The sequence below is a fragment of the Lissotriton helveticus genome, chromosome 1_1, assembly GCF_964261635.1.
Source record: "Lissotriton helveticus chromosome 1_1, aLisHel1.1, whole genome shotgun sequence".
Taxonomy (NCBI): domain Eukaryota; kingdom Metazoa; phylum Chordata; class Amphibia; order Caudata; family Salamandridae; genus Lissotriton; species Lissotriton helveticus.
The window spans coordinates 496,751,443-496,767,123 of NC_136057.1; the positions used below are offsets into that span (position 1 = coordinate 496,751,443).

General features: G+C 40.2%; 1 protein-coding gene across 2 annotated transcripts in view; it reads left to right on the plus strand.

The window, feature by feature from the left end:
- Positions 1–429: 429 nt before the first annotated feature.
- Positions 430–15,681, plus strand: part of PWP1 (PWP1 homolog, endonuclein) — a 460,981-nt gene continuing 445,729 nt past the window's right edge. For both annotated transcript variants that reach the window (XM_078673945.1, XM_078673946.1), the window contains exon 1: positions 430–629. In XM_078673945.1, the coding sequence (XP_078530071.1) occupies positions 564–629 (66 nt within the window). In that variant the 5' untranslated portion in view covers positions 430–563. The remainder of the gene's footprint in view (positions 630–15,681) is intronic.

Consider the following 15,681-nt stretch of genomic DNA (forward strand, 5'->3'; position numbering starts at 1 on the left):
ACCGATGGAAAAACGGGGGTGGTTACATTAGGTAAGAAGCTAAAAACGATGATAAGATCCGAGGCCCGAATGCTCTCTCCGACAGACGCCGCAGCAGAAAACAGCACAGACTCGTAGTTCACCTAGTAAAAAAGAGTCCCTTAAAGTTACACGTTGTAAGAGTAAAGGGGTATCCGCCTCCTGACAGACAGTGGGAGCGTGAAGCTGAATCAATTGTTAAAAGGGTCATATGTTCTATTTGCCACACCACAGCCAATGAACAATTGTTCTGGTAACCAATCCCAAGACAGAGCACATTTTCCGAGGCCCAACAGCAAATGAGATCGACCGACATGTGCCATAGCCAATCGTAAAACAGAGACCTCCCAACCAATCAACGTTTAGAATTGATTCCCAGCACTGATAGAATATGTTTTCTGCCTTCTGATTTGTCTGGGAGAGCCCATGTGCGTGAAAACAACCATGTTTCGGATAAATTTACTACAGTAGACTTCTGTTAACCTAGTAATATCTGCATGTCAAATATATTCTCCTACAACTACTAACATTCTAAAGCGCACATCATGAGTTGCCAAATCACGTGTGTGTCCTGGGTCTGTAGAGGCGTTGCCAAGGAGACTCCAGACAGGGTAAGATCAGCGCACCAGGAATGGGATCAAATCGACTAAAAATTGTAGAACTAACACGTGAATTGTTGAGAACACTAGTATTCAATAGGTAAAACTTAACTTCCTTACACTGGCATGATGTCATTTGTAGTGAAACTTTTAAATAAGAACCAAACGACACATTGTAACGCGTGCCGTCTTTGAAGTGTATCGCTGTACCATTTGAAGGGGTGCTTTAAATGTAAATTTAAAAGTGCAGCTGCTCACTATTTAGAGTGTTTGCTTTTTTCCGAGAACTGTCGGCACACTCCCTTTAAATGTGTTGCAGCAGTGCTGAGAAGTGCAAGTAATCAATACTGGCAACCAGCTCATTCAAGCACTGCTGTGAAGGGATAACTTATCTTAAGCATGGTTATGCACGAGATGGCTGTAGGAATATACTGATGGCAGCTCCTAGCCATTATACGTTAAACGCAATATTGTGATTCATTCCAGTATTCCATTATACTACACCGACGCCTGTATATTTTTCCCATATTTAAACACACTGCATTCTTATTTAAATATGTCTTTTTTTAGAACTTTGGTATGCTGATCTGTCAATAATCAATGTGTATAGGTTTTCAGATCCGAACCACGCATACCCTGACCTTCGTGCACTGCATAATGCATATGCAGTGTGCACCACTCCTCTACGCTTATTTTTTTCCTGCTTGAAAGAGGTGATTCTAGGTGTCATATTAAATGAAAACAGTGTAAATCGAAATTTGAAGGCACATGTTAAAACGTAGAGGGAGTTTGTGTAATAAGAGTCGCCTTTTGTGATTCAAAAAGTGTGTGCATGTACTTTTGTTTTCTGTGTTACAATGTAGAGGGAGTTTATGTAATAAGAGTCGCCTTTTGTGATACAAAAAGTGTGTGCATGTACTTTTGTTTTCTGTGTGTATTTAGCATATTTTATGTTACACAAACTATTTTATTCTCACATAGAAGAACATATACTTGGATTTGTATGACTTGCCATGAGCCCATGCAAGAGAAATTTATTGTTGTTGAATAATATTTTGAATGGGACTTGCTGAATTTGTACTTTTTTTCCGTGAGAAGTAACATTCTCATTTTCGTGAGCAGTGGGGTGTCGAATTTTTGATGCAAGCAAGGTCAATGTTTCCATTTGTAGACATGCTTCTGATTCTCTCACATTCTTTGACGGAGAGACAAGAGAGTTCAAGATAACCGTCAAAGACAGCGTGCAGTTCTTGCAGGGTGGCCACTGACTTTGATATCTGTAGAATAGTGTGAACGACCTCTCCGAAATTTTGCATGGATGAAATCTTGACCATTCACAATTGTGACATATAGCCCACAACAACCACAGTTTTCAATGGGCACACCTTTTTGAATAGAATTTTTTTTTTCGAGCTCTTGTACGCGTTGCGGTTCACTGGTTTGGTTGCAGCATTTCCATTAAATAATACATTTGTTGGAAGAAAATCATGCGACAGAATGTCCTTGATAAATTCACCCCTTTCTCTGTATGTGCTTGCGAAAGTTATTTTTTGTTACCTGTTTTGTAGTGGATGGTTAGACGAAACTCTTACTTTGGCAATGAAAGTGTGGAAGATTAGCTTTAGTGATTATGGCAACATATTTTTCTCTTTCTATACAAATATCTCCTGCTTCAGTTCTGTGTATAGTTTAGATCAATGTTCCAAGACATCTAGTGGACGTGTCTTTATATCAGTATCTAGTGAAAAAAGACTAAAGCCGATAGTTCCAGGGAAAGGAATATGCTTCAGTAGGAGCACTTATCCTCACATGCTCAAATGGGTGTCATGCTTCATCATTGGGCTAGCTCCATGCTGGGTTTGCGCTGCAATGCCCGACAGGCACCAACAAGGCCAGAGATCTTTTAGTTAGTCGTATGGTGAAGTAAGGGTCTGTGGGATAAAAAGTTGTAGTGTAGAATGGTGACGTAAGTGAATTAAAATAGGGGCAGTGGTATTCGGGATCAATCAATTTAATGAATGAGCTCATTAACCTAATTAAAATTTGATGTGCTTCCGTAGGATATAATGGTCCTAGATAGCCTAGTGAATTAATTGGTCTAATTGGTCCAACATGTTTCTTGTCAAATTATGTCAAGAAAGAGCAATTAGCGATTCCCAAGCCCTAGAAACTACCCTAAACTACACTGTGACTGGTTTCAGTGAGTGTGGATACTCTGACCAAGACAACCAGTCAAACAACAAGTAATATGGTAAATATTGTACTTTAGAACAAGTAAAGTCATCCTGGAAAACATAGGCAAACAAAATCTATATGTTAATTTATAATTCACAAATAAAGTTTGCTGATGAAGGCATGCAAAGCGACTGTCATCATCATGCCTCAAGTGACATAGACAGAGAATACAATGTGAAATTGACACCACCAAACACTCGTAACAATGTGCTAAAATTTCGCTCGCTCTACATGGTGAGCTGGGTATATAAAGTTACTCTGACTCACCCAATTAGAATATTGAATCAATCCCTATGAGGTAAAAGCAGAAGAAACGCCTTTTAGCACCTTAGAGGAAGAAAAATGTCAGCTTTAAAATTGTCTCGTATTACTCAGGGGCCAGGGAAATGGTCCTGTATCATGGCTCGGTGCTTACATGGAATTCAGATATGAGTCTGCCGCAAGACCTATACTGGCACTGCTTCCTTGTAGGGAGTGAGTTGAGGCAGGATCTATTTATGCTTGGCCGAAGCACATAGTTACACTTACAACAAGCATCGTAATTTATCTATCGCGGGCGCCACTTTGGAGATATTAAGTGCGCTGGTTACAAACAGATTGAAGGGGCAATGATAGTACAGTAATGGGATGTAGCATTCTTTCTTTCACTTATGTTAAGAGTGTCATTTTGGAAACCATCTGTTTCAGCGTGGTAAGAACAGCGCTCATGCAGTGTTGCACTAAAGCACATTGTTTACAAAATACTGGCGCCAATTTAACAACCTCCAGAGGCATTTGAGCGTCCAAGAGGGTGGGTAACAAAGGATTAGGTTGTTACCAAACCATAAAACGTTACTTAATTAAAGGTGGTTTCACTGATTTTTCAAAATCAAATTAACCTCAAACTCCAGTGTTGTGGGGCAGATTGCAAAAAGACAAATATCTAGCAGGCAACAGTGTTAGAGGTCCAAGTATGCCATGGCACTGTAATTTTAGGTGGGTATGTAATAATGGACACCCATGGTATTTAAATTGTAGCCCCTATTAAGATGAGCCCCGAAAAGAGTTATAGGAATTCAGAGGCAAAAGTGCAATCAAAGTACAGGAAGATCGCAACATGGGGTGTATTAGTTTTTAAATTCTTTAATACCGCCCATGGAATGTAATTATTGAGGCCCAAAATTTGCATGGAAAGGTAGAAAATCCAATTTTGTTCCTAAACAGAATGTCCTTGCTCAGATGTTGGTTGGCCTCTAATATGGTCCATCTCAGGTTTTCTGTAGAATGCACTACAGTAAGAAAGTGGGTGCTCATGTATGTGCTGGATTTTTGACACTGTATATTGCTACGGTGTTCTGTGATTCTGCCTCACCGCTCTGGTGGTCATGCCTATGTAATTCATTTGGCAGGGGCTGGTGATCATGTATATGCAATTCTTTGAATTACAATTTGTATGTTTTGTTTTTTTACCCATGTGAAAGTATCATTCAGCTGGATTATTTTGTGGCATCTGTGTAGGCCCACACATTACAAAAACCACAGGGGAAATGTCCCCTTACCGAAGCAAGATCCCACAACGACCTCTGTCTAGGTCTAGCAGATTTGTTGGGTCTAATGTGGATCCAAATGTCCTTAAAGTTGACAGTTTGCTTATATTAAATCATTGGCGGAGGTAGTGAAAGGTTGCTTGTTTGTAGGATAGTCTAATTCTTCTTAATGTTTTTTTGAACAGTGTTGGACTCTGATGTAAAAATAGTGACACAAGTTAGAACATCCCGCAGGCATGGACGGATAATTCCTTGGTTACATTTTTTCTGCAGTTGCAGGGCAAAGTGGATGTGATCCGCCCAGCCCAAGCGCTTAAATGGCCTTGGCATAAGTTGGACTTCGATCTGTTTTCTGCCTGGCTAGCTGAGCACAGACCTCAATTACCCCCAGATGTAGATGGGGAAAATTTGTGCTTCTAAGAATGGCTGATGGCTGGCCTGGATAGCTGTATCCCGGCCAAACAGGGAGGAAAGGGACGTGGGCTATCTAATCCATGGTTCAACGATTCGCTAACTTTGGCAAAGAAGGGCTGCAAGCAGCTCGAGCGCGCCTGGCGTCGCTCTTATGATGCGTCTGCAAAACTAGAATATCGGGCCGCTGTCAAGCAATATTATAAGCTCATTCGGAGAGCACAGGCAGAGTTTGTAGCCAATAAGATTCTGGCCAGTATAAACCCCGCAAAGACCATCTTCTCCCTGCTTAACAGCATGAAGAGTGCGGGAGCTCCTAGAGTCTCTCCCATTGCTTCTAATCGCCAGTGTGATGAACTAGCGCAGCACTTTGTGGACAAAGTTGAGCAGATCTATGGGGGTCTTTCTAAGGTGACCCCCCTACGGAGAGAGTGGTGCCTGGAAGGAAGGCTATCATGGTGGGCAACTGTTTATCATCGTTTCCACCTTTGACGCCCCCGGATTTTGAGGCCTTGTGCCTAAAAATCAAATCGGGTTCCCCGGTTGACCCTATGTCACCTGCCCACTGTCGCCAGTTCCACTCATTGATCTCCCCTGTGAGTTTAGAATTGGCCAATTTGTCTCTGAGGTCAGCTTCTGTACCTAGGGCGTGGAAGCAAGCCAAAGTCATCCCTTTTAATAAAAAAACCCTCTCTGGATCCGGAAGAACCTGGTAATTATCGCCCTATTTCCCAGCTGCTTTTTTTGGTAGGCTGGTGGAAGCGCATGTGAATTCCACTCTATCTAAATTCATTAAGCAGCACGACATTTTTGATCCTTCACAGCACGGCTTTCGACCATGGCATATTACTGAGTTGGCGCTACTGGCAGTGTCGGAATCCATTCAGAGTAGGTTGGGCGTGGGAGACTCGGCGGCCTTGGTCCTGTTGGACCTAAGTGCCGCTTTTGATACGGTGTCCCATGAGATTCTTCTTGAACGCCTTCTGGAAGTTGGGATTAGGGATGGAGCTTTTGGACTGGATCCGGTCTTTCTTAGAGGAACGGTCCTTCCAGGTCTCAGTACCACCTTTCCATTCCCAGGAGTTTGCCCTGCACCAGGGCGTACCACAAGGCTCCATCCTAAGCCCACGTTTGTTCAATCTTTATGCAAGACCCCTGGCGGAAGTGGCAAAAGGCAGGGGGTTGTCCCTGGTGTCGTATGCCGACAACACCCAATTGGTAATTGCCTTCTCAAAAAATTGCTGTGCCAATTTGGACAAGTTCAAGGAGGATCTCCTGGGCATCTCTGACTGGATGGCGGCAAACTGTTTACAGTTAAATGCCAGTAAATCTGAGATCCTGCTGTTCGGCAAGGATCGGGAGCTATGGTCCGAGCAGTGCTGGCTGGTCCGCCTCAAATCCGCCCCTTTACCTAAGGAGGCTGTGAAGAACTTGGGCATGTGGTTTGATAACGGACTGACGTTCGAGAAACAAACAAAAGCTGTTGCTGCCGTCTGCTTCGGGCTCTTGCAAGGCTTGAGACCCCTGCTTGGTTTTTTCCCTCTCAAAGTTCGCCAGACTATTGTTCAGGTGTTCATTCTTTCAGGTTAGACTACGGCAATTCTTTATACCTGGGCGCTAATAAAGCCAGCATTAAGTGCCTGTAGAGGGATCAGAATGCGGCGGCTTGGCTTTTGGTGGCACTACCTAGATCATGCTCGGTGGCGCATGTGCTCCCCAAACTTCACTGGCTGCCAGTCGAAAAGCATATTCAGTTTAAGGTGCTGTGCATTTCACACAAGATTCTGAAGCACCAGGCCCCATCAGGGCTATCTCGTTTGTTGATGTCCTATGTGCCTGGGCGTTCGCTGAGATCTGCCGACCTTGCGCTTGTTTGCGCACCTTGAGTCTGGAGAGCGAGGGCCGGAGGACGTTCTTTTTGCTTTTTGGCGACAAAACTTTGGAACTCGCTCCCGGCTCACATTAGAGTTATTCCAAACCTTCTTGTGTTTCGTAAGGCCAGAAAGACCTGGCTTTTCCCTATATCTGATGTTTAATCACTAGGTTGGTCTCTCATGCTCTTGTCTCTGGTTGCGCTGGGACACCTTGTTGCTGAGGCAGCCATGCGCATTACAAATCCTTAAATAAATAAATAAGTCTGAACTAGGTCTAACTTGTGGTTCCAGGAGTGCACCATATTGTTATTCCGGGCTCGTTTCTAGGCAGTTTTAATGCATTTCAAGGGGTATTGTGTGCTAATTTCTTAGCCTGCATGTTGTAATCATGTGTATGACTGCAGTTGCGGCATAATCTCAAAAACTGACGAAGAGCAAATTGTCATGTAAGGCTTTGGGGTGATGGCTTCCGTAAAGAAGAAATCTGTTGCTATCTGAGGTAGTATGTAGTCTGCCATTAGTCAGACGAATCATGAGGTCCTGGAATGGTAGACCCTTTTCAGAGACCTTGTCTGTAAAATGTATGAAAGGGTTCAGTGTATTGATCCATTCAATAAAAGAGGTACAGATTGTTTTGTCTCCTTTCCAAACTATTAGGATGTTGTCAGTATAACGAAGCCAGCTGAGAATGTTCATATTGTAAAGGTTGTTAGGCAACAGAATGTCTTCCTTTTTGAAGTTGGACATATATAGGCAGGCCAGGCGTGAAGGTACGGCCCATTGAAGTGTCCTGGGTTTGATTAAATAGTTTGTCGGCATATTGAAATAACTTTTCAGTTAGAGCTAGAGAAGGGCACTCCATGACAAAACTAATAGGAGTGGGTGTCTTGCTTTTCTCTCCAGAGCACCTGGACAAAATTTATATAAAACTTTATAAATAAATAAATAAATACACAAGAATAAATGCATAGAAAAATAACTGCACGTATAAAATAGTAAATAATTAGAACTTGAAATACTCCACCAGCTGTTTGTTTAGGATCATCTTGCCAGCACGACTGGGGAGCCAGTTAAAAGCCTCGGGCAGGAAGTCTCACCGGGTACAAAAGCCTTGGGCAGTGTGTCCACTTCCAGGAGAGTTCCTCTCAAAGCACAGGTCTCTGTCTTTATACTCTTTACCAACACAGAGACAGATTTCTAGAAGCGCCCCCCTCCCTTCATCTACGCTAGAGATGCTGGCTAGACTCTCTGCGTCTATGTCACTCAATGGAGCTGGCCAGGCTCGGATGAGAGCAGAGGCAGATTTCTTCACTTTCTCATCTTTGGACACTGTACGCTTCCCACACTGTCTGTTCTAGCAGCTTATCTCTCTCGCTCGGTGAAGTGAGAAAACATGTGTGTGCAAGGAACCTTGGGCCTGCCTGAATTTGCAGCTCAAGGGCAGGATCAGGATCAGACAGACACAAGATGAAACTGTGCTCACAAAATGTAGTTCGAGTAAAATGGAGTCAATTGTTAATACGCAATCTCACAATATATATTTGCCTGTAGCATTACAGTCCACACAGTGACCATTGACTAATAGTTAGCATAACTCATAGGTGTAAAAGTTATAGCCCTAGGAGGAAACATAAATATAAAATTAGACACACATTGCCTACAGAAACAAATATATCTTAGAATACAAATAAAAATGACACTTAAAATATAGCAACGTTTCCCAAAATCAGGCACCCATCCAAATAACCAATCCCACCACCCCTTGTCCACATCTTGTTTTACTCCCTTGACTAATTCATGCAATGCATTAAGATGCGAATGGATGGACATAGAATGGTCAGACAAATTGAAACAACATAATCCTTAATAATTTGCACATCCATGATTGTTTTAAAAGCAAATAATCAATAGTAGCCCTATTTTGTAATTCCCTGAACATCCAATAGCAATTCAGCCTAAGCATTTTAAGTTTCATTTATATTTTTCACCAATAAACATGCAAGCTTGTTTAGTATCCTAGTATTGTACACAGTTCAACCGGGAACGCCTACTATGAATGTAGCTAGACTAATATATTCAGTTTTGGATAATAAAGTAATTTTAGAACTGCAGTCTATAAGCAAATGAAATGTATCTCTACTATAGCGAGAATGTAAAGCTGAATGCAAAGCAAACATCATATATCTTAATCATGTAGAGGCACATTGTCCACCAGTCAGGTTGACTGGAATATAGGTATATGATTTACTGCCAGATGGAAAAAGCCATCCCTTGGGTAATTTAACATGCCTAACCGCTTAACAGCGGCGGCAATTCCGCCGCGGTGCAGCTGTTTTGAGTGGGCGGGTGGCGTCGGCCAACGGACGTGTGCAGCACTACGGAGGTAGTGCTTGTGACGGCCGTTGGCCGACGGGCGCATCGAAGGTGCTAAAGTGACTAGAAACAGACACTATATGTTTGCAAGATTTATTGTTATTTACAGTAGTACACATACTATCGCTCCGTAACTGACACAATGTGCGTTGCTCTCTGGAAATGTTGCTCATAAAATCGCCAAGCGTTGGCTGCTGGCATGGGCCTAATTTAGCAGGATCACATCTAAGGCTATAACAAGCATCGAAAACAGAGATATTGTATGTTTTGATATGAGTCATATTTTTCCACAGATTTCCTTTTATCTCAGGGCAAAATTTACAATGCTCCTAGTGAGAGGTGGGTTGTGACATCACTCTCCTCAGCCACCTCATCAGTATTGGTAGCATTAGAGATGTGTAAGAGAACGTCAACAGGAGTAGGTATAGCAACTAAACAGGTCGAGATAATGTTATGGGTGCTCTTAATGTCCCGCATACAGAAATGCGATACTTTAAGTACATTTTGCGCCAAATATGTCCACATGTTCTCCGGCTAATAATGTTGTCATTTAATACTGGCGGTAGAGTCCCTTGGCTGTGGGTATTCCTGGACCCTGCCGTCCCCTTCTGGACACACAGGAACACAGTTCAAACACTGCACTACGGACATAAACATGCCATGCTGTGATCTAGAAGGACAGAGAACAAACAAGTATTATTAATTCTCACAAATAACATTTATCATCAGGTACATGATCCCTTTTTGCCTCTCCAGGTCTCATTACAACTAGGATGTTGTCTTTTCCTGTAGTTATGATTTCAGGAGATTCAGGAAGGTTATTGGGGGATTCAATCCATACTTTAGCTGCTTGGTTCTTATCAGTGGAGCCAGATCGTCCCTGTCCTCATACAGTAAGAAGGGCTGGGGCAGTCCTCTTCTTACCAATTCCTCCATAAACTGGCATGATGATAATCTGAGCAAGTCGATCTCCGGGTTGCACTGCTAAATCAGTGTCTCCACTGTTTAACAGTACAACTTTTATCTCTCCTTGGTAATCGAAGTCCATTACCCCTCACAGACCTTGGATGCCTTTCAAGCAAAGCCCAGAGTGAGGGGCAGTCAATCCAAAATTCTCTGGGGCAATCTGAATCCCAACTCCAATTTCAATTAAAGCTTTAGCTCTGGATTTCTGTCTGTGCATCTGTAAATTAAGACCTGCAGCCTCTGTGCAGCCCTGATATGGAGCTAAGTCTCCGAGAGTGGTCTCCCGGTACAAGATAGCGCTCATGGCTACGTAAGACTGAATCTGCAAAGTTGGTGTCAACATTCGCATTAGCGGAGTTTCTACATTTGGCGAAGGTCTGTTGTTCAAAATTAGCAATGAATCATGCAAGTTATCTCTCCAACCTTTTAATGACCAGTCTGACAATGTTTTCAGCTTAGCTTTCAACAATCCAGTCATTCTCTCAATCAGGTCCTCAACCTGTGGGTAATAAAGGGATATGATATATCCACTCTTTGTAGTGCTGTACACAATAATTTATCACAAGGGGGGGGTTCGTCCTTAGCAAACCAGGTATGGACGAATAACAATACTAGTTCATGAACCAGAGGGTGCCTGGTTTGTATATTTAACCACTTTTTATTTTATGCGGAAACCGAAACAATGACCAAAAGGTTCATATGTTAAATGTCAAACATTTAAATATTTTTTGAAACCATATAAAGAATACATTTGCACTTTTTGTCTGAGAATGAATACTTCTTGCATTCACCAAAAGCAATTTTTATGCAACATACATAAATGAGACAACGTGACAATATTTATACAGTGGAAGAAATGATAATAATACAATAACAACAATAACATGCAGAATTCATCCAATTAATTCTAAAGGAATACACCAGCTAGTAATTTCAAAAACACAAGAACTCCATTCGCCTAGCAATAGGTGATTGTCTCGGATTACTTAAAACTACATGGGCAATTCTTTTTAACCCCTAACGGGTGCTTAAATCATTATACACCCTAATTTTGGAGCATAGAGTAAATTACACGCCCTATGTTGCGAATATATTGAAAAGGCTGACGCGTTTCTAATCCCTGCGGTTTCTTGTGGGATTATCATCAGGGGACTGAGGCACGGTGTAACCTGGAACATGAAGTTAAGATGACTAATTAAAAACTTGACCCTACTCCTCTTATTCTTCTTAGATACTTTTATACTTCTTTGGAATTAAACAATAATGTACCTGAAATTCATGAGATCGCCTCACATTGGTGGTACCTCTTCCAAGTAGGATCTAAAACCTATCAAGGACAACTCCTGTTAATTTGCAGGGCAATATTTATAGTGAGGTTTCATGTAAGCTGCTTTGGGATTTAATATAAAGCACTTACTTTATGATTGATGGATTGGAGGTCGCCTGGGGCTCACTTTCACTTTTATCATCAACGTGGCTTTCAGCTGCTTCATTCACTTATACTTCGATCTGCCAATAATAAACAATGCACCCCTAATTACAACTTTTATTTATTGTTCTAAGGTTTGAACAACCCAAAGATTTCACAAAGTTTAGGGTAGAACTTACTTGTGTGCGGAGGCACTCGTGTTCAAGAGCTCGGAAACTTCTATTTATTTGATTTATGTGTTCACCTTGAATTTTGATGGCCAGAAGGAGAAAGATATGTTGCAAAAATAGAGAATCCCTATGCACTCAGAGTATAGAATCTCAAACTAGCAGTCAAAGATAACCATACCACACTATATCTAAAACCACTGTGAAATCACACCAGATTGAAGAAACAGAATTATGTATTCATTAATACCAAAGTATATTATTTGCATTTTATTAAGTACAATACGTGTTAAAAATTAATTGTTGGATAATAAAAACAAATTAAAATCAGGACATGAGCAGCATAAACATATTTAAAAAAAACATTACAAAATTAAAATTACAATAGTCATAAACAATAATGGGTCGCAGTATTCATACAGGGTAGTTGATCACCAGATTACAATGTTCATACAGAGAAGTTTGTCGACGCAGCATTTCGGTATAGTAACAATTCTTACACCTTCTTCAGTTCTGTTTCTAAACAATGGAGAACAAGAAATTACTCATATTGCCTGATCACATTCTTAGTAAACAATACATAGAGTTTTATTTAACAGTGGTTTTAGGAGGCAGGTTCTACATCTAGTTGTCTTCGGCGGTTTATGACTGTATTTTCACAATAGTCATCTTAACCGACTGATTTTAGTATACAATCTATAGGTCGGTATCAAGGTACATGTCGTTCATCACTGTATGTAGCAACAATGTGACTTGGAAGGCATTAATAATCCTACGGTTTAACAAAGCAAGGAGACAGCGGAGAATGAACAAAATCATGTAAGAGAGTTTATAACCACTATCTCTGCTCTCCTAAGGGATTGAGCTATGGTTGTAGTGCGAATCATTTATAATGTTAAACATTGTCTTTTGTCACTACTATTTGGATATAGGTATGTTCTTAGGTTATCTATTTATGTTACATACCTCAATGAGTACATTTTTGAAAATTTCCTTATAATGAATTCGGAAGGCAGGTTTGATGATATGCTCTTCTTTCGATGTATGCTAGTGTCACCTACTTACATCTGGACATTCTGATCATACTAAAATACAACGTTATACCTCTATTATAATTCTCTGTAATCAAAATACTTAATAACTGAATAGTATAGGAATGGAGCTACCTTAAATTATTGTTATGATTGCAATATTCTTCCAGGGGAGCCACCGTTTCTTGATTTGGTAGTTTCAGAATAAAATCTAAAAAATAATAAAGGAAAAGAACCCAGAGATATGGCTTTTCTATTTTATAGGTCACTAGGACTTTAACTAATTAAACATTATTCCCCAAGGTTACTTACCAATTAAAAGTAAAACACAATCCTAAACCGTCATAGTCTTGATTGTGATGCTACTTGTTTTCAACGGCATTAGGTACTTCTTAATTGTACACTAGGAATGTGTTTGATATTGGCCAATCTCTAATAGAGAGAGGGTATACATTTGTACTATTAACCGCCGATTATTAGCAATAGGTATTAGTATGTCGTCTGAATCAAATGATTTAAAAAAACATGTTTGGCAGAGGTACTGGGGGTCCTAGCAATGTTATTAATATCAGGGTAGCTAGTGTTCGACTGATTACATATATTTTCTTTAAGTCAAAGATCAAGGTTGATGTTCGTATCGCATATCGTACATTTGACTAAGGTGCATGAAAACTGCCCGGTAATGCTTTAAGTAGCAAGGCAGTATTAGGGCTGTGATTCGTTACGTATGGCTATCAACCCTCATATATAGAAGCGCAAACCCTATCTTATTATCGAAAATATAATGGTTAAATTTATCGCGGTGGTGGCGTTGCGGCTATAATTTACTCCGTATGCCTGTCCTCGTGCAACCATCGAGGCGCATAGCAAATACTACTAGCGTAGATTTATAACAATAAAAGAGGCATTCGACAGAAAGCCAAAAACGACCTCTTTTTCTGCATGCCTGGGTTTCAGTTAAGTAATGGGCTTACCGTGGTACGTGTTGACGGCCTCCCTGCTCCCACTGGCGCGAAAAACAGCTTAACGTCAGTTTCCGTATTTTGGGCTTTTTAAATAGACCCTGATATCCGATTTGCTAAAGACCCGCTCACGTGACCGGGATAGCAACCAATAATGTAGCGGCTTATACACAAATCTACTAACAACGCGAAAAGTCGAGTTGTCTTTATTTCTTTTTTTATTTCATCGCTAGTTCAACTTTATTAATATGAACACAACACAATGTGTCAGAGCATTAAATGTCAAGGGTTGAAGTATTTCTACTATCGCAGACATATGGACATCAATCAGCATAAGGCACTATGTGCCAAGGCACTGGATGTCTGGTGATAAAATATAGCTGCTCTCACAGAATATAGCTACTAGTGCAGGCATGTCTAAAACGCGAAAATTAGTGTTGAATCTTTTTTCTTTTTTCTTTTCACTAATTAAAATGTATCCATGTGAATGTCTCTCAGGAACAAAATACAGAACAAACCTCAATGTCTTACAGATTTGAATCTCGGGGAATGTATGTAGAAGACAAAATCAAACAACACGTTTCCAGTCTTCTTTGCTGTTGAGGCCATTTCTTATGGTATTGAGGCGTAACATATAAAACTGCTCTCTCTTTTTCCTTTTCATATTAATATCACCACCTCGGCTGGTCATATCAATCACTTCTAAGCCACACCAAGTGACATCTTCACAGGTGTGACCTGCCTCTCTCCAATGTTCAGTTGAAGGGGCACCTTTCTTGTGATTTCTAATCGCCGATCTGTGTTCGTTCAGTCTTACACGGACCTCTCGTGAGGTCTCCCCTATGTATGCAAAATTGCATGGGCATTTAATCAAATAGATTAAATTTTTAGTTTGGCAATTAATGAAGCTCCTGATTTTAATAGAGACATTGTTATGTACAATACAATTGCCTTTAAGAATGTTCTGGCAATTCATACAGCCGCTACATGCAAATGTTCCTGTTGGTAAGGGGGCATTGTTAATACATGGTTGGCTGTTTGTTTTCTGTTCCCTATAGGTATGTACTAAAGTGTCTCTTATAGTCCGGCTTCTCCGGAAGGAGAACATAGGTTTAGGCAGTACCTCATTCTTTTTGTTAGTTACCAGGTACCAGTTGGCTTGTAATTTACTCTATGCTCCAAAATTAGGGTGTATAATGATTTAAGCACCCGTTAGGGGTTAAAAAGAATTGCCCATGTAGTTTTAAGTAACTCCGAGACAATCACCTATTGCTAGGTGAATGGAGTTCTTGTGTTTTTGAAATTATTAGCTGGTATATTCCTTTAGAATTAATTGGATGAATTCTGCATTTTATTGTTATTGTATTATTATCATTTCTTCCACTGTATAATTATTGTCACGTTGTCTCATTTATGTATGTTGCATAAAAATTGCTTTTGGTGAATGCAAGAAGTATTCATTCTCAGACAAAAGTGCAAATGTATTCTTTATATGTTTTAAAAAAATGTAAGTGCACAATAACCCGGCACCAATTTGACTTTAAAATGAGAATTATTGTCACTTTGTATCTGTAGTGGAATATGATAGTATAATATTAGCAGATTCATTGTTTTCAAAGTATTCTGCTGTGTGCAGTATAGAAGAGACATCCAGTAGTCAGTCTAAATAACTTTTACAGTTCCTTCTTCTCTCTCATCTAAATGTATATTCCGACCGTCTGAACTCAGCAATGATCACTTCCATATACATTGGCCTGCAATTTGAGCCCTGATTAAAACTGAATGAAAGGCATTTATTCTAAACATAAATAGGGCTCCCGGTTTTATGGTATTTATTTATTGAACATTTCCGTCTGTATTTATCCATATTTATTCTTTGGTCATCTTAACAGTATTTATTATTATATATAATATATACCTATTTATTTATTTTGTTCTTTGTGAATAAATGAAACAGTAAAAAGTTTATTTTCACATTTATTTAGCGAATAAATGTGCACTCATACTTTGATGCCTGTCCAGTTTTAGCAAATTAGGCGCCCAATTTTAATAAAAAAATAAACCCACATGAAAACGTTTGCATAATAGCA